We start from the raw sequence: 19,402 nt of genomic DNA, 5'->3' as shown, positions 1-19,402 counted from the left end.
GATCCTATACATGCTGGCGTCTGGGCCGCGTTTATTTAATCCATCTCCTGGGGCATGGTGGGAGTCCAGGGGTGAGGGGAGGCATGGGGGGGGGGGTCCGGTGAAGACTTTAATATTGCAGGGGGAGATGTGGAGATGATTGAAGTTGTGGAATAACTGACTGCTGCACTCCAGCCTGGCCAACGGCTCTGCCCTGGACAAACATCCACTTTTCTTTTTTTTGAGTCAGATAACTGAGAACATCAAACGAATCCCATTCCAGTAGCACCAAGTAAGACACTCAGATGCTTCCGCTGTTTGGTGTATCTAAGGGGTTTCTTATATGACGTGTGAGAATGTGTGTTTTTCACGTGGTGTGCAAGTGTGCACATGTGTCTTTGTGTATCATATCATTGTTTGTCACACACTAGTGTGTGTTTGTGTGTGTGTATCGTTGTCGCACACGTGTGTGTGTCGCACACGTGTGTGTGTGTGTGTGTGTGTGTGTATCGTACACGTTTGTTAAACGTCTCTTCTCTCTCAGGGACACCACGGTCCAGACCCTGACCCTGCAGCCCTCTGTGCGCGACGGTGTCATCGTGTACGAAGACTCTCCCCTGGTCAGTACACACACACACACACACACGCACACGCGCACACACACACACACACACACACACACACACACACACACACACACACTCAGTGCCACAGCAGCGAGAGCAGGAAAGCTCAGTTTGGTGGAAAGTGGGTTCTGGGTTCTGGAGTGTTCCGCGGTGGTGTGTGTGGCTCTTGAGCGTGTGGCCCTGTCGATTCTCAGAAGGGGTATGCGCTGTGCCAGGCGACGCAAACGGGGCTCTACTGGGGGTGGGTGGGTGGGGGCGGTTGATTGGGGGGACGCATGGTTAAAGATTCATGGCTGGTTGGCGGGTGATGTGCTGTAGTCCTCTCCCTGACGGCGGCCGGAGGAGCGTGCTGATTGGCTGTTTCTCTGTCATGGCGGCTCTCCGCGGGCGCATTAGGGGCCCTGGGTGGGGCGCTCTGATGATGTCAGGGCTGCTCGGCGGGATGAAGGCCCGTCTCTGCTCCCGTCTGCAGCTCCAATTAGCGCCCAGTGGCGGCCGTTTGGGTTTTAATAGCGCGGCTTTGAAGGCCCCGGGGGAGGGGGAGGGGTACACCTTCTGTACCTCATACGAAGGCCAGAGTCAGAAGGGCTGTGGGCTGTGCGTTGCCTTTTTAGGACTTTAATACAAAACTAAAACACATACACGCACACACACACACACACATGCGCACACACACACACACATGCGCACACACACACGCAGGTGTGACTGAGACCAATCCGCTCCTCTGGCGGCCCGCGTGCTACACCATGTTTCTGTGTGAAAGCGCTGACTCTCTGTTCTGTGTCTCTCCCTCCAATCCCAGGTGAAGGCGGTGAAGTTGGGCCACGTGCTGGTGATCGACGAGGCGGACAAGGCCCCCACCAACGTCACCTGCATCCTGAAGACGCTGGTGGAGAGCGGAGAGATGATCCTCTCGGACGGCAGGCGCATCGTTTCCGGTATGAGCGGGGACGCACCGATTAATCGGCCAGTAATCGGTATCGGCTGACATTTCACAAATAATCGGAAATCAGTGTCAGTGAGCAGCTTTCATATCAGTGCATCATTAGGTAGGAGGCTTTGCACTGTTGTGTTGCGTGCGAGCGCGCGCGTGCGTGCGTGTGTGTGTGTTATGTGTGTGTGTGACTTGTCTCGCTGTTCCAGACCCTGCGGAGGCGGCGGGGAGACCCCACATCATTCCCATGCACCCCCACTTCAGGATGCTGGTGCTGGCCAACCGGCCCGGCTTCCCCTTCCTGGGAAACGACTTCTTTGGGGCTCTAGGTAACGGGGGGGGCGGGGTGGGGTCACTGCTTAACCCTGCAAGGTGTGCGATCGCAAATGTGTGATCAGTATGTTCTTAACTGAACTGGTCGTAGAAACCCCATGGAGTTCTACAACACTGACTTAGAATTTAGAAAAAAACATTCCAGAAATACCTGCTCTTCGAAGGGTTAAAACCACTTGTCGTTGGGCGTGTCAGGAAGTGACGGGATGTCTTGAAGCCGTCTCTGAGTTGTTTTTGGGTGTCTTTCTGACACCGCGGGGTACATTTGGACGCAATATCAGTGAATAGATAAAAACGTTAATGCGGAGTAGACCAATCATAGTGCTGGCTGAAAGGTCACATGGTTTACAACAAAACGACACAAACAGGAAAAACAAAGCAAAATGGGGTGATTTGATTCTGGGCTCGTTGGTTTTGCCTTACAACTGATATAAGGACAGAAAGTATTTCAGTCTTGCTATAAACTGGACACTAACGATTTTGTATCAATTTTTGTCACCTTACTAGTAAAGTGAAAATTCAAGGAGAATGAATTTTTATATTTCTCTCCTTCAGAACCAGATATTACATTGTTTGGAGAGACTGTGTTTTTGTCTCTTCAGTGAGCATTGAATGTTTTTTTTAAATCCTGAAATATTTACCTGTAAATGAGTGTGTGCAGACGGTCTGAGCGTGTGAGGGGGTGTGTTTGGGACAGGGGACATCTTCAGCTGCCACGCGGTGGATAACCCCAAACCGCAGGCGGAGCTGGCCATGCTGAAGCAGTACGGGCCGGACGTCCCAGACGCCCTGCTGGACCGGCTGGTGGCCGCGTTTGGGGAACTGCGCAACATGGCCGACCAGGGCACCATCACCTACCCCTACTCCACCCGCGAGGTGGTCAACATCGTCAAGCACCTGCAGGTACCTCCTACACGCCACGTACACACACACACAAACACGCGCTCACACGCTCTCACACACACACACACCCACTCCATACCGCATACAACACACACCTCCACCCTCACACACACACCACACACACACACAACCCACACACAACACGTCACACACCACTCACATCATCCCTCACACACACAACACACACACACACACACGCACGCACTCTCACATACACACACACACACACACACACACACTCCTGTTATTTCGGTCAGTGAAAGTGTCGCTCTCTTGCTCCTCCCCCCCTCTCATAGAAATTTCCGGAGGAGGGGCTGGCCAACGTGGTGCGGAACGTCTTCGATTTCGACTCGTACAACAAGGACACGCGCGAGATCCTGATGGCCGCGCTGCACAAGCATGGCATTCCCATCGGGGCCAAGCCCAGCAGCGTCCACCTGGCCAAGGAGTAAGGCCGCTGGACCCCCCCGAAACTCTCACCCCCCCACCCCGCCCCTACACAGCCATTCCACACAGAGGAGCAGGGACCTGCTGTGTACTGGAGCATTGAGTTTAGTGTGCATTATTATTATTACAGTCTTAGCTGTTTAAACTCACATTACCTCGTGTAGGAAACACACAGACTGCTGCCATTGGCCGTCTGAGCCTGTGGGGCGGTACTGATACTGAGACCTCAACACTGCTGCTAATTCCTGAGCTGAGAAACGGGCGCTTGCTGTGAGTTCTGACAGAACTGTGATGGCACTGCCCACAGAGATGGGTCAGGGTGATGCCCGTGTGATGCCAGTGTGATGCCAGGGCTGGCTGACAGTACTGTATGTGAAGCAGAAATCATGTGAAGTCACTACCGTTTTTCAGACAGTTTGTGGGCGTGTTTAGTAATGTTGATCAGACAGTGGAGCCTGGTGCTGAGGGGGACGGTGATCGAAGGCAGTTTAGGACAGCAGGCTGCCAGGGTTTGGTTATGTGCCAGTTTCCTGCCTTTAGTGCGTCTGTAAAAGCAGCTTCCTTTGTAAAACAGTTCATTCAGTACGTTTGGGCATTACCTAAATCACAGGGTTTTCAGATGTGCCTGCTCCCTGCCGGTCTTATAGAGGCCCTGTTTGCTGCCTGTCGCGCTCGTACTGTGACTGAGGCAGATTGTGTTCTCTTAGTTTACGCACAGCAGCACATAGAAGCTCCTCTCCGTACAGCTTTTAAACGAGTGAGGGAATGTTTTCCCTCCAGGACGTGCTGATAAGCGACACAGAGGAGCGTTGTGCAGACGCAGGCCTGAATATGGGAAAGAGAGTGAGTCAGCTCCATATCTTTATTACCCCAGCGCCGGCTCTATCACACTCTACTGTACCGTTCTCTTCTCTAATAAAGGAAAATACTGGTTTCTTCCGTCTCTTGTTTTTCTTTCCTCTGCCGTTGTGCGTAGATCTGTGGCTCGTTGCTATCTGAGATTAGCTCGATTAATCCTCGAGAAAAAGAGTTGCTGAGGATGGAAAGGGGGAAGAAACGAGTGTTTTCCTGGAGGAGTGTTTTCCTGGGACAGTGAGGGGGCATGTCGCGCTCCCTTATCTCCAGCCGTTTGACCGGGTTTAGGACCCCTCCTGCGCCCCGTTTGTTTTTGGGAGCAGGGGATGCGGACGGCTCGCAGCGTCCCGTAAAAGGACAGGTCTGAGAGCCGCTCTGTGAGGCGTCGGATCGGGGTGTAAATGGGGGGCAGCTCCAGCGGGGCAGGTCAGACTAAACGCAGCTCTTTTTGCTGGCCTGTGTTTCTGTACCGGCCTGCCAGGGCGTCAGGCTTGTGCTGCATTAAAGCCCCCAGCAGCCTTTTCAGTAGGGAAATCAGCCACATCAGTGGAGGGGCTATTAGTGAAGGGGCAGCAGTGATGCAGGTCAGGGGCATCAGTGATGCAGCCATCTTTCCCCATAATCTGCCTTTCAGTCCAAGAAAAAATAGTATTTGTAAAGCGACAAAAAAATATACATTTGTAAAATGAGATGCGTGAAAAGATTGTGGCTTCATATTGAATAATTTGATGTGAGCAGTAAAGGAGAGAAGAGAAATATAACAGCTGGTGTTTGAGAGCAGAGGCTCCATCCCCACTGCCCTTCACAGCGAGGCTGCACAGAGAGGTTTGTCTCCTTCGGGCTGCGAGTTTCAGGACTTTAAAAACATCTTGCTGGTGTCAGGCGAATCCTCCCTTCTGTGATTCAAAGTGAGATATTCACAGCGAACGAATGGCAGCAGTCATGTGACTGTATATATAAAATGTATAAAGGAGCATGGCTCATCACTGCCTCTCTCCAGTGTGTATACAGACAGGTCTACAGGGAAGGTGTGTATAGAGACAGGTCTGCAGGGAAGGTGTGTATAGAGACAGGTCTGCAGGGAAGGTTCTGGAAGGTGTGTATACAGAAAGGTCTGCAGGGAAGGTTCTGGAAGGTGTGTATAAGACAGGTCTGCAGGGAAGGTTCTGGAAGGTGTGTATACAGACAGGTCTGCAGGGAAGGTGTGTATAGAGACAGGTCTGCAGGAAGGTTCTGGAAGGTGTGTATACAGACAGGTCTGCAGGGAAGGTTCTGGAAGGTGTGTATAGAGACAGGTCTGCAGGGAAGGTGTGTATAGAGACAGGTCTGCAGGGAAGGTGTGTATACAGAAAGGTCTGCAGGGAAGGTTCTGGAAGGTGTGTATAGAGACAGGTCTGCAGGGAAGGTTCTGGAAGGTGTGTATACAGACAGGTCTGCAGGGAAGGTTCTGGAAGGTGTGTATACAGACAGGTCTGCAGGGAAGGTTCTGGAAGTGTGTAGAAGGTTGGAAGTTTGGAAGTGGTATACAGACAGGTCTGCAGGGAAGGTTCTGGAAGGTGTGTATAGAGACAGGTCTGCAGGGAAGGTTCTGGAAGGTGGACGGAGCAGCTGAAGGCTTGTGGTCTTTCCCTCCCCAGACTGGCCTTGCCAGAGTGCCGGATGACGGGCTACTGGACCATGAACCAGGCCGGCAACGCCAGGCGCAAGCTTCTGTGTCCGACCGAGTCGCACCGAATCGATATCAAGGTAACTACAGATCCACCGGCCCCTTCACATGAAGCAGGGGGGTCCAAACCTATCCGAAAAGTGCCGGTGTGGGTGCAGTTTTGTGTTTTAACCCAGCACTACATCACCTGATTCAACTAATTAAATGTTAATGGTCTATAGTCAAGACTTTGATAATAAGAATTTGTTATCATAGTGCTGGGCTAAAACAAAAACCTGTTACCAAAATGTGCTAACAGGGTGTTCCACATCGTGCTAACTGGCTGCTCTGCATTTCCTGTGCTCGACGCCATGCTAACGTGCTCAGCGTTTCCTGTGCTCGACGCCATGCTAACGTGCTCTGTGTTTCCGGTGTTCCACACCGTGCTAACGGGCTGCTCTGTGTTCCAGGGTCCCGTGTTCCTGCGGGTCCAGGCGTATCCCGTCGAGAGACACGAATCCAGAGCCATGAGCTTCACCGAGGAGCAGGCCCACTGGCAGATCCCCATGAACGAGGTCAACATCGTCTGTGACGTCGCCACGGCCAAAGGTGGGGGAAAGAGCCTGCCCCGGCCCTGCCCCGGGACGTCCGTTCCATCTGTCTGTCAGTCCGCTGTCTGCAGGCTGACTCCTCTCAGGACCCACAGCGCAGGCTGCAGTGAATAGAAACACCAGATCAGCTCATTTCCTGAGTGCAGAGTGCAGCTCAAACACAGTTCTGCTGTTTGTGAATGAGTTTTACATGATCACATCACACTTATAGCCATGGGGAGGTCAAAGGGCATTCCAAACGGAAATGAGGCTCTAAAATAGAGAGAGTTGTGCCTTGGGGTCGCTGTCCTCACCAGACCTGGTCTTCTGAGCTTAGCGCCGGCCATCGGCTCCCTAAATAAAGCTCTCTCCAAAAATCAAAATGTAACGGAGCGGGTGCGCCATGCCCCGCCCCTCCGCTGTAGCGGGATCGGAGGGAGGAACGCGGCGAGCCCGCGGGCGGCAAGGCAGGGGTTTTTTACGGGGGTAACAGATGAAGGGGATGTGTGCTGACGGGGTCTCTCCTGTCCGTCAGACGCCGTCTACGTGGCGACGTGTAACCCGGTGTGCCTGTACGCCATGCGGGAGCGCGGGACCACCGTGCGATGCATGGAGCTGTACGACGTCTTCCCCCGCACCATCAGCGGCGTCTGGCAGCCCTTCGTCACCGTGGCCACGCTCGGGCACCCGCTCGACGACCAGGTGGTGCTGCACGAGGAGCAGGTGAGGTCACACCTTTTAATGCGTCTCACCTTTATACCTGTAAAGCAGTCTGTGTAAGCAGGTGTGCAGAGGTACTCCCCGTAACTACAGCTCAGTCAGGTGACATGTTTAGTTTTAATTATGTAAAAACTTCACTGATACGGAAAGAGATTAACGATAATGACTGATTAAAAAATTGGGCAGTCACATGTCCTTGATCTGTCAGGCGGCTGTTAGTTGAAGCTCACAGTGAAGCTGACGACATCATTGGGTTGAGGATTTTTCATCTGTAATTTTTATTGCCCATGCTGCCAGTGCTGCGTTTTTAAAGATGTTGGTTTGTCGAGGTTTACGTTTAGCTTTGTGTCTCTTGCCTTCTCTTTCTTCCCCTCTTTCTTTCCCCTTTTCTTTTTTTACTCTCACTTTCTCTCTCCATCATCCATTTCTGTCACTTTTTTATTTTATTCTTTCCATATCCCCTTTTCCTTCTCCCTCCCTCCCTCTCTGTCCTGCTCTCTCCTCTTTCTCCCTGTCCCTCTGTCCTGCTCGCTCTCTGTCCTGCTCTCTCTCCCTCTCTCTCTGTCCTGCTCTCTCCCTCCCTCCCTCCCTCTCTGTCCTACTCTCTCTCTCTCCCTCCCTCCCTCTCTCGGTCCTGCTGTCTCTCTCCCTCTCTCCCTCTCCCTCCCCCGCCCCCCCGCCCCCCCATCCCGGGCCGGTCTCCAGAGTAACTCTGTCCTGCACCTGGACCTGGTGACCGGGGCGGTGCGCAGGCTGCTGCTGTCTCCCGAGAAGGAGGAGTCTCCCCCCCGGAAGAGCCCCGGCTGGTGGAGCAGCAGGGAGAGCCAGGTGAGGCTCCAGCTGGGCTGTTTCCTTAGCGATCGCTCTTTCATTGAAGGCCTCTCAGCCTGCTCAGACTTACCTGCGGGCAGGTGTGTTACCGGCTGCCAGGTTGTGGCGCTTATTGTGACGTTTTGTGTTTGTTTTTCTGGGTTAGGGGAGTTTCAAAATGTGCCGGGAATTCGCCCACAAGAACTGGCTCCTGTTCTACAAAGAAGAAGGGTGGGTTTGGACACGGCTCGGCTCTTGTTGTGTCACACCCCTGTGTGTGTGTGCGTGTGTGTGTGTGCGTGTGTGCGTGTGCGCGTGTTTACATGTACAGGTATTTGTGTGTGGAAATATATTTGTGTCTGCATACACGTGTGTGTTTGCAAGTACACTCATATTTATACGTGTTTGTGTGAACGTGTGTGTGTGCGCGTGCATGCATATGTATATGCATTCATGCCCGTGTGCATGTGTTCAGTTTGACAAACATGCTCTCTCCTGATTGGACAGTAACCAGCTGGACGTACTGGATGTTCTGGAAGGCCACACCCACACCATCTCTCTCCCCATCAACCTGAAGGCTGTCTTCCTGGTCGCGGAGGATCGCTGGCTGCTGGTCGAGAGCAAGACCGACAAGTACGTCCTCCGGGGGGGGGGGGGGGGGGTGAGGTGGGGAGGGGGGGGTGAGGTGGGGAGGGGGTACTTCTGCTGGGCTTTTGGGCTTCTATTCAGCAGCGGTTACAATTAAAATTGTGTCATAAAAGTGGGGTTTCGGAGTATTTGGAATTAAAGTGTCAGAAAGTCCAGTGAGTTACCCGAAGAGAAAAGGCCTCGTGCTCTGCTGATGTGAGAGCAGGGATCTGTGGGCTCCTGTCATCCGCACATCAGAATGTTCTGGAAACTGACTGAAGGCGTTAGTCTCACTGAATTACCTCAGAGGGGTGAACGGTGCCCCAGGAGCCAATCAGTCAGCAGGATATCAGTTTGGATATCAGTCATATCACAGAGGATGCGTTTGGACTCAGCTCTGTGGTCTGAAACTGAAACTACAAAATAAACTTCCTCCCGACTCCTTCTTTAAATCCCCTGGGGTCAGATGCAGCCGGGATGTCAGGTTGACTTTGGAACTATGAGAATGATCTTCTGTGATCGTTACTTCCTGTGTGGGAAGGCGTCAGTTTAGAATTATGGTTTGGCAAATGGGCTTCTAATGCGATGGAAGTGGGTTTGATACCTTAAATATTCATGGGATATCTGTATGAGGGGATTGTTTGTAAAAAAAAATCATAATTTAAGTCGCTCTGGATAAGACTGCTCTGTTTCTGTATACAGGAAGTACCTGTCTGCTCTGTTTCTGTGTACAGGAAGTACCTGGCTGCTCTGTTTCTGTGTACAGGAAGTACCTGACTGCTCTGTTTCTGTGTGCAGGAAGTACCTGCTGACCAAGCCGATGCACATGGGGGCGGAGGACTCTGGCGTGTGCCAGCTGCACGCCATCAGTGAAGACGCGGTCAGCACCGGCTTCGGCATGACGTCAGGTAGAGGCAATCGTCCGCTCCTTTGATCTGGGTTTCCATAGCGGACGGTGTGCGGTCCAGGTTCCAGGGCCAAGTCATTGCCCACCCTCCACAGCTCCCTTCTCACCCAATCAGAACTGTCCACTGCTCCACCACCCAATCAGAACTGCCCACCACCCAATCAGAAGCCCTGACCGCCCGCCCCTCCCTGTTCTGCACACCACGTTTTGGGTAGAGGGTTGGGGGGTGGGGATGACGGGGGGTGTATGTCCTGTGTCTGGGCCCGCAGGTGCGGCCCTGTTTACTGCCACCGGGAGTGTTGTTTATGAAAGCCGGACATCGGCCCGATCCCGCCCACCCGCTGAATAACCGCGTGTCTGAAACGCTGTAATAGCCTTTCTCGCGTATCTGTGCGGACTCTGACATCACAACCCCACGCTTCCGAGGGCTTACTGAAACACACACGTCTGACCCGATCGGCCGGCGTTACAGACACCGTCTCGCTGGGCAGCCCGGCGTCTGGGTGTGAGAGCGCGTTTGCGTCCGCCCCGTCTCAAACCTGCCCCCCCCTGCCCCCCCGCGCTGAAATGGGACGTCCGTGATGTACAGCGCAGCTGCTGCCAACAAGACTCCAGCCACTGAGTCACTCTGTGCCCAGGACCTCCGATGCCCGATTGCTGGCTGAATTACAGCCGACCAATGAGAACGCACATTCATCACCGTCGCCTCAGAGCCACCATTTTAACGGCCTGAAACGAGGGAGGCGTCTGCCTGAGGTGACCCAGGGCTCCAGAACCATTAGGATGAGTTGGGGTCTGGCCCATCTGTGTGATTTATACAGACAAGGCTGTTAGCGAACGTGCTGTTAAAATCCTGGCCTCTCGTTACCCATGAATCTCCTCTGTCCCGCAGGCGTGGACGCGTCCGTCCCGCAGGAAGTGTCCAGCGAGCAGCTGTCCTCTGAGAACCTGAGCGCGGCTCTGGGGCAGAAGATCGTTTCGCCCAATCGCGTGCTGTCTGACCCCAGCGCCTTCGCCTCGCTGGTGGTGGGATTCCCTGACCTCATGGTGAGCCGGGGGGGGGCGGGGCGGGGGGATGGGATGCAGCGCGCCCAAAACCATCGCCTGTCCTCTGTCTGAGCTGGGGGGGGATGTGTACCCGACCTTCATCTGTCCTGCAGTGAATTTACACGCCCTGTAGTGAATGGTAGCATGTTTTTGTTCAGGTTTTGAGACAGGTTATTATTATTGTGCTGTGTCTTATGCTTCTTCCTTTAGAAAGCCGATATAAAAATATTAATGTGATCTTGCTTGACAGCTTTTTTCTATTACTGGCAATTAAGATATTAAATATTCATAGCTCCAAAGTGAGGTGTATTTCTAAGGCTAGCATAATGCAAGAAACCATTCCAGTGAATTATTGAATTAAAAGTTGTGTAATTGTAGAGTTTACATTTCTGAGGTTCTGTTACTGAGAATCTCCAGCGATAGATTTCTGTGAAGAGATTCTTACCGTTATTTTTCCTAAACCAGACGCTGTATGGGTGGGTTTAATACGCATTGCTCATTAATAGATCATTTTTTTAATGTGGAAAAAATGTTGCAGAACCACCCTGTTTTACACGTGTTCCCTGTGAACCGGGGAAAGTTTGTTATCCTAGCGCTGTAAACAGCTCCTCCCTTTAGCGTGGATGTTCTGGGCTGTTCTCCTGCGTGAGCATGTCAGGTATTTCAGTCCGTTTACACAAACGCTGCCACAGAATCAACAGAGCGTGATGTAGGCAGCGAGTTGAGTGGCCTAATGAGAACATCGAGCTTCAGAAATGGTGTTGGGTTTGAGCCTGAACGCCTGATTCTCCGGAGTGTGTTAAGCATGCTACTGCAGCAGTGCATCTGATTGGTCCTCGTGTGGTCTGATTGGGGTTGTGGACCTGCTGCTGTTTTTGGTGCTGAATATAAGGCCTGTCTGGTGCGTGTTGCTCTCTGTCTTTACTGTGAGCTGCTGTGTGTCAGGAGGGTGGGATTCTGGGACTCTGTGTTTCTCACCCTGTTTACTGCTCTTAAACCTGCTGTTTACGCTCAGTCAAATCCTACAGGGTGGGGCTCTTTAACAACGGGTGCATGGACTAGATTAGCAATCGCTATACATAGATTTGGGAAAATATTTCAGGTTTTTAAATGTATATATAAAAAGTGAAGATGAGAAATCTGAGAGTCTAGTGGTCTGGCGTGAAGACTCAGAACCGTGGCCTCCTGGTGGAGAGTTCAGTGGTCGCCTGGGGTCAGGGGTCAGGGGTCAGGGTAAGCTGTAGTAGTGATGGTCATTCTCTTACCTCGCGGGAGTGGGAGCGTTTTAAAACTCAGCGGTTAACCTGTTTGTCCTCACAGTCGCCCAACGAGGTGTACAGCTTTAAGAGGACAGCGCCCCTCAGTGGCGGGAAGGGGAGCGACGTGTTTTATGGCGGAAGGCATCGCGCGGGGCCCCCCAAGAGGGTCAACTGTGTGAGTCTCCTGGGAGCCAATCAGATCGTGAGTGGGAGCGTGCCCATGCCCCGGTTAGAGCTCAGCCAATCCAAGCCTCGAGCTAACCGAGTTAGAGCTAGCCATCACCTTGACACTCTACCCAAAGGTTAGAGCCTCAGCCAATCACCAAAGACCTCTGAAGCATATCTAACCCAAAGGTTAGAGCCTCAGCCAATCACCATAGAGCTCTGAAGCACATCTACCCCAAAGGTTAGAGGCTCAGCCAATCACCATAGAGCTCTGAAGCACATCTACCCCAAAGGTTAGAGCATCAGCCAATCACTGAAGCAATGCAGGTTAATTACCTTTCTTAGCGGTACAACAGCAGTGTCTTATGCGAGAATTTGACCTGCAAACTTTTAGGTTACGAGCCCAGTTCCCTAACTGCCACCCCTCTTCCTCAGACGTGACTCCCCCGATGACAGCGGCCTACCTGGAGGTGACGGACCTCAGCTCGAAGAAGGTCAAATACATTCCCGTCCCGAGGTAAAGGCACAGGCACACAGGGCCTGGAGATCAGCACAGATACACAGGGCCTGGAGATTAGCACAGGCACACAGGGCCTGGAGATTAGCACAGATACACAGGGCCTGGAGATCAGCACAGATACACAGGGCCTGGAGATTAGCACAGATACACAGGGCCTGGAGATCAGCACAGATACACAGGGCCTGGAGATTAGCACAGATACACAGCCTGATCACACAGGCACACAGGCGAATCGCTCAGAGTACACAGGCCTGGAATTAGCCAGATACACAGGGCCTGGTCGCAAGTCCGGCTGAGAGCAAGATACAACAGGTGCCTGGAGATAGCACAGTCACAGGCCTGGAGATTAGCACAGCACACAGGGCCTGAGATTACCACGATACAGGCGGGTCCACGATACAGGCCTGGAGTAGCACAGATACACAGCCTGGAGATAGCACAGATACACAGGGCCTGAGTGCACGATACATGGCTGAGATAGGCAATCACTGGGCCTGCAGTGACAGATAGCAAGACACAGGCCGAGATCACACAGGCACGGCCTGGAGATTAGCACAGATACACAGGGCCCTGAGATCAGCACAGGCACACAGGGCCTGGAGATCAGCACAGATACACAGGGCCTGGAGATTAGCACAGATACACAGGGCCTGGAGATTAGCACAGATACACAGGACCTGCAGTGAGGCAGATTCTCTTCTCTGCTCCCCCCACAGACGCCCACCAGCATAGGGGCGATATAGCTCAGGAGGTAAGACCGATTGTCTGGCAGTCGGAGGGTTGCCGGTTCAAACCCCGCCCTGGGCGTGTCGAAGTGTCCTTGAGCAAGACACCTAACCCCTAACCCCTAACTGCTCTGGCGAATGAGAGGCATCAATTGTAAAGCGCTTTGGATAAAAGCGCTATATAAATGCAGTCCATTTACCATTTACCATTTACCATGTCTTCCTTTCTGCGTTTTCACACCTGATTTAGAGTGGGGGTGTTTATGGTCACTGAGCCAAACCTGTTCTTTAACTGTGTGACTCTCACAATACTCCAGGGCTTGACTTTCATCATTTAGGGTTTCCCCTTCTCCATGTGAAACTTAGCCAAGGAAGAGGTCTCCTGTTTGGTGCCAGCTTTATGTCTTGTGATTATATATCAAAACTCACAAGAATACTCAGTCATTTTTTTGCCTGTTTATGGATCCTCTGGCAGACGTACCTGCGCTACAGCCTTTTACTTCATTCTGTTAATCTTACATGAGCCCCAGGACCTCAAACTGTGATACAGATGCAACAACAGCGTAGGTCATAGTGGCGCTCTGCTGCCCCTTACAGGTGGAGATGAGCTATTACAGATGTTATCACCAAGGATCAGCTCCTCTCTTGTAAGAGACTCATCAACATTTGGAATATGCGTGTCAATACTTTCTATGTTTGGTAAATGAAAGTAGTCATGTTACCCTTTAAGAAAAGCTGAGAATCTGCGCTTGAATTCACATATGAATCATTTGATTACAAGTTTAAAATTGTGGAGTACCGAGCCAAGTCAAGACAAAATATGTCTTTGTCCCAACATTGTGGATGGCCCTGTATATATGTGTATGTATATGTGTGTATGCATGTCCCCATGTTAATGCTGTTTCTGTCCTTTGTCTGCAGGTCGATGACTGTCTCCCCGTACACTAGCTGGCTGTCCAAGGTTTCGAACACAGACGTTGTTGTGGCAGCGATGGGCAGCGGAGGGGTGGTGACGGTGGACATGGGCGGCTATGTGCGATTGTGGGAGACGGGCCTGGACAGCCTGCAGCGCTCCCTGCTGGAGTGGAGGAACATGATCGGTGCAGAGGACGGGCGGCCAGTGCAGGTAGGGTTGCATCCCCATCGTGGCCAGGGTACAAGCCTCTTGTGTCCCCGTCAGGGCCGGGGTACGAGCCGCTTGATACCCCGTCGTGGCCGGGGTACGAGCCGCTTGAGACCCGCAGGGCGGGTACAGCCTTGAGACCCGTAGGCGGTACAAGCGCTTGAGACCCCGTCAAGGCCGGGGTACGAGCCGCTTGAGACCCCGTCAGGGCCGGGGTACGAGCCTCTGGTCCCCTCACTGCCGGTGTACGAGCCTCTTGGGTCCCCCTCACTGCCGGGGTACGAGCCGCTTGAGACCCCGTCAGGGCCGGGGTACGAGCCGCTTGAGACCCCGTCAGGGCCGGGGTACGAGCCGCTTGAGACCCCGTCAGGGCCGGGGTACGAGCCGCTTGAGACCCCGTCAGGGCCGGGGTACGAGCCGCTTGAGACCCCGTCAGGGCCGGGGTACGAGCCTCAGTACAGAAGATCAGCGTCTGCGCTAAAGGTCAGAATGTCAGATTGCAGACGTGCTCTCAGCTTCCTGCCTCAGTGGCCTTTGCTTTGCGGTGGACAGCAGGCAGATCGCCTGCAGAAGGGAGGTTTATTTCAGGAATTGTTTCAAATGCCTCCCAATCCATTTCATAACCCAGCTGATTTTGAAGCGTTTTAGTTTTGACACAGAATCTGGTACATTTTGGGTGTTTTCAGTTTTGTCGTCTGTAACACATGGATTATTAGTCGATATATAGGGCTGATCTGAAGGTGGTGCCACCTGACCTATAATTTATAAGTGAAGCTTGAAAATAAAGCTTAAATGTTATCTCTGCTGTTGTAAGGCTTGTAAAGAATTACTTCTGACATGTATAATAATTGGGTTTTTATGTCCTGGAAACGCTAAACTCCAGAGTTAAAGGGTTAAATACCCATCAAACTGAAATGACTTGCTTCACTATCGATAAATGTACAGTATTGTTTATTAATCTTGGTCTCGTGAAATATATACTGGCAATCAACACCTCTCATACCTATTAAACAACAGCATTGCCGTTATTAGGAGTCCACAACCCAGTGAAAAACATGCAGTATTGTATGTAACCACACAGGGGCACCATTAAGTCACACAAGTCAAAATGTGAAAGAACAAATAATACTGTATTAACACAGTGCAATATGTACCCAGCATACACAGCCATGGTGTATTGGCACATTTCACATGAAGAGGCAGCTCTTAGAGTAGTACACTTAAACTAATTCCAGGTTTGATAGGATTTTTCTGTGGAAGGCGTATGAGGAGTTTCATATGTGCAGAAAATCGTGCATACTGCAGCATTAATGATTTTAATTGAAGATAACGGCACAGATCTATCCCTGCATTTCTGCATTGATGCCGGTGGGGATGGATAGATCTGAGCCTCCTGATTGGGTCAGATAGATCTGAGCCTCCTGATTGGGTCAGATAGGTCTGAGCCTCCTGATTGGGGCAGATAGATCTGAGCCTCCTGATTGGGGCAGATAGATCTGAGCCTCCTGATTGGGGCAGATAGATCTGAGCCTCCTGATTGGGGCAGATAGATCTGAGCCTCCTGATTGGGACAGATAGATCTGAGCCTCCTGATTGGGTCAGATAGTGCTGTCGCATCGCGCACAAGATCAGAGGTCACAGAAGCGTTCTGTGGAAGGTGACCAGAGAACAAGGTCTTGTGTGTGTGTGTGCGCGCGTTCTGGCTGGGTAAATTTAACGGCTTAAATGAAGTCTGAGGTATGAAGCATGTCTTCAGAGAGTGTAGAGGGTTTATGGTTATTTTTGTTTTTGTTCAGTGAGCTGAAGGCCTCAGGCCTCCTCTTCTGGCCTGCTTTGATTAATAAGCGGGAGTATGCTAACGTGTGCTAATGTGTGGTTGGTTACACGGTGCTAACGTGCGCTAATGTGTGATTGGCTACGCGGTGCTAACGTGCGCTAATGTGTGCTTGGCTACGCGGTGCTAACGTGCGCTAATGTGTGATTGGCTACGCGGTGCTAACGTGCGCTAATGTGTGCTTGGCTACGCCGTGCTAACGTGCGCTAATGTGTGATTGGCTACGCCGTGCTAACGTGCGCTAATGTGTGATTGGCTGTGCGGTGCTAACGTGCCCTAATGTGTGATTGGCTGCGCGGTGCTAACGTGCGCTAATGTGTGATTGGCTACGCGGTGCTAACGTGCGCTAACGTGCGCTAATGTGCACTCAGCTGATTTACGGCGCATGTGTTTGTCAGGCTGGAGTTATTAGCGGCCGTCTCTCCGGGGTCTCTGGCTGTTTTCAGCATTCCTGCGCTGGCTGGTAAATAAATAACCGGGAATTCTCTGGGTGGAATTCCAGTCCTGGCCTCCAGCAGGGACGGCCTCTCTCCGGGGGGTCATCTGGGATGTTTCCCACCCCTCCAGGACCCAGGCAGGGGGCATTCACCCCCTCACCCCGCCCCCCCCACGCATTCCTCTGAGCGTCCGGTGGCCGACGCCGCGGAGCAGCTCGCCATTCTGCCCAAAACGCGCCGAGACGGGGCCTAGGGTGTCCGTCTCCGCCCGCGAGATTCCGGCGCGGCCGTGGGGTTGCGCTTCGCTCGTCAGTACGGATGAGCTCGTAAATTTACCCATGATTCCCCTGGTGAACGCTCACAGTGGAGAGGCCTGGGGGTAGTGCTGGGGCACCCGAAACACGGCCCCTTGCCCAGACAGGGGGGAGGAGGAACGGGAGCAGAAGGACAGCGCACAGAGTGAACGTGTTACTCGTGTAACGTGAGGACCTGTTTGTGTGGAACCCCCTCCCTGCCCCCCCCCGCCCCTCCCTGCCCGCCGCTCTCCTGCTGATCATTAGTCTGGCTCGTCGCTGACGGCTCGTGTCAGTGGTCGTGTAATGGGGCCGTGTCAGTGTGAGGGCCAGCGAGAGCGAGCCGGCTGCAGAAACCGAGCCTCCTGATTGGACAGGGGCCGCTTCCTCAGAGCACCAAGTGCTCTTTGTGTGGGGGAGACCTTGGCTCCGCCCCCTGGCCGGCCTGCTGAATGAGAGCATTGTGAGGTCACTCCCGAGCTGGCGGTGTGAGGGCGACCTTTCCCTCTTTAATTAACGCCAGTCTATCAGAGCGCCTCTGTTCTGCCCGCTGACATCACCACCGCGGAATTCAGCCTCTGAGTGTAGACCCTGTGCGCTGTGACATAAACACTGTGCTGGAATTCAGCCTCTGAGTGTAGACCCTGTGCGCTCTGACATAAACACTGTGCTGGAACTCAGCCTCTGAGTGTAGACCCTGTGCGCCTGACATAAACACTGTGCTGGAATTCAGCCTCTGAGTGTAGACCCTGTGCGTCTGACATAAACACTGTGCTGGAATTCAGCCTCTGAGTGTAGACCCTGTGCATCTGACATAAACACTGTGCTGGAATTCAGCCTCTGAGTGTAGACCCTGTGCGCTGTGACATAAACACTGTGCTGGAATTCAGCCTCTGAGTGTAGACACTGTGCGCTGTGATATAAACACTGTGCTGGAATTCAGCCTCTGAGTGTAGACCCTGTGCGCTCTGACATAAACACTGTGCTGGAATTCAGCCTCTGAGTGTAGACCCTGTGCGCCTGACATAAACACTGTGCTAGAATTCAGCCTCTGTAGCAGAGCTTAGGACCCTGTGCGCTCTGGAATAAACTCTGTGCTGTTTCCTCTGCTACAGCTGATAGCTGCACAGGGCTAATGTATGTCTGACGTCCTTTAATATCGTCACACTCAGCGATTTGTTACCTTCAGTAATTGCTGTTCTTCTTTGGTTTGTAATTACATGTTAATTGTATTGTTCATTTCCAATAAATAAATGCTTTAAAGCTCTGGAATTTCTTTAAGAATGTTGTATGAGGTCCAGTTTGATTGGCAGCTCTGAATAAGGACGCTGTGAATGTGAGCCAGGTTTTTTTTGTGTTTGTGAGTAATTTTTAACGGTAAGCTGGCTCAGAGTGCGGTGAGTCTCTGGATGGAAACGGTGAAGCCTGTGAATGAAGAGGAATCTCACACCGGACACACCCACGTCACCATGGTGATGCCAAAACACCTATCACCATTCACATCGAGGCATGCTCTATGGGGCATGGACTCCTCTGTTTAACGGTGCGTTATAATCTCTACTCAATACAGTACGGCATTGAGGTGTTATTCTCATAAATAGCTGACAGTTTTTGACTTGGTCAGCTGTTCCTGTAACCTCAAGGTACTTGGCCTGAATTGCTTCAGTGTAAGTTGCTCTGGATGAGAGCGCTAGCTAAAGGCCTATAATGTTAAAGCTGCACCCCCCACCCTCAGCCCCCCAGCTGTGATGCAAGGTCCGTGTGAGTGAAATGTGAGCCGCTCCTCTTATGAGAAACAGGGCTCTGTGGTGAGCGACTCGCTGATGAGTCACTCCTTCCCATCACTCCGAGAGTCGCCCTGGGGCCCAGGACCGTAGCGTTAGCCCTGCAGGTACAGGGCCGCCGTAGCGTTAGCCCTGCAGGTACAGGGCCGCCGTAGCGTTAGCCCTGCAGGTACAGGGCCGCCGTAGCGTTAGCCCTGCAGGTACAGGGCCGCCGTAGCGTTAGCCCTGCAGGTACAGGGCCGCCGTAGCGTTAGCCCTGCAGATACAGGGCCGCCGTAGCGCTAGCCCTGCAGGTACAGGGGCGCCTAGCCCTGCGGGACAGGCGCAGCTTAGCCCTGCAGGTACAGGAGCCGCCGTAGCGCTAGCCCTGCAGGTACAGGGCCGCCGTAGCGCTAGCCCTGCAGGTACAGGGCCGCCGTAGCGTTAGCCCTGCAGGTACAGGATCGCCGTAGCGCTAGCCCTGCAGGTACAGGGCCGCCGTAGCGTTAGCCCTGCAGGTACAGAGCCGCCATAGCGCTAGCCCTGCAGGTACAGGATCGCCGTAGCGCTAGCCCTGCAGGTACAGGGCCACCGTAGCGTTAGCCCTGCAGGTACAGGATCGCCGTAGCGCTAGCCCTGCAGGTACAGGGCCGCCGTAGCGTTAGCCCTGCAGATACAGGGCCGCCGTAGCGTTAGCCCTGCAGGTATAGGGCCTCCGTAGTGTAAGATATATGCTAAAGGTACCCAGGGGACAGCTGAAACCCCACCCCCCTTTGTGATGTCACAAAGGCCCTCGGAGTAAATAAGGGTTCCGTGCTCTGCAGAGAATGGGACGTAGGGTTCCCTGACTGTGCCTG

General features: G+C 52.8%; 1 protein-coding gene across 1 annotated transcript in view; it reads left to right on the top strand.

Annotated features, from left to right (window-relative positions):
* vwa8 (von Willebrand factor A domain containing 8) overlaps nucleotides 1-19,402 on the top strand; it is a 65,402-nt gene that overhangs the window by 28,428 nt on the left and 17,572 nt on the right. The window contains exons 22-38 of the mRNA XM_064309687.1: nucleotides 524-599; nucleotides 1,411-1,546; nucleotides 1,752-1,871; nucleotides 2,573-2,778; nucleotides 3,075-3,226; nucleotides 5,718-5,826; nucleotides 6,196-6,334; nucleotides 6,851-7,038; nucleotides 7,741-7,863; nucleotides 8,012-8,076; nucleotides 8,353-8,478; nucleotides 9,271-9,380; nucleotides 10,272-10,426; nucleotides 11,747-11,887; nucleotides 12,040-12,091; nucleotides 12,286-12,367; nucleotides 14,017-14,221. Coding sequence (XP_064165757.1) covers nucleotides 524-599; nucleotides 1,411-1,546; nucleotides 1,752-1,871; nucleotides 2,573-2,778; nucleotides 3,075-3,226; nucleotides 5,718-5,826; nucleotides 6,196-6,334; nucleotides 6,851-7,038; nucleotides 7,741-7,863; nucleotides 8,012-8,076; nucleotides 8,353-8,478; nucleotides 9,271-9,380; nucleotides 10,272-10,426; nucleotides 11,747-11,887; nucleotides 12,040-12,091; nucleotides 12,286-12,367; nucleotides 14,017-14,221 — 2,185 coding nt within the window. The remainder of the gene's footprint in view (nucleotides 1-523; nucleotides 600-1,410; nucleotides 1,547-1,751; nucleotides 1,872-2,572; nucleotides 2,779-3,074; nucleotides 3,227-5,717; nucleotides 5,827-6,195; nucleotides 6,335-6,850; nucleotides 7,039-7,740; nucleotides 7,864-8,011; nucleotides 8,077-8,352; nucleotides 8,479-9,270; nucleotides 9,381-10,271; nucleotides 10,427-11,746; nucleotides 11,888-12,039; nucleotides 12,092-12,285; nucleotides 12,368-14,016; nucleotides 14,222-19,402) is intronic.

Source organism: Anguilla rostrata, chromosome 15 (genome assembly GCF_018555375.3).
Source record: "Anguilla rostrata isolate EN2019 chromosome 15, ASM1855537v3, whole genome shotgun sequence".
NCBI classification, from domain to species: Eukaryota; Metazoa; Chordata; class Actinopteri; order Anguilliformes; family Anguillidae; genus Anguilla; species Anguilla rostrata.
This window is presented reverse-complemented; position numbering and strand designations above follow the sequence as displayed.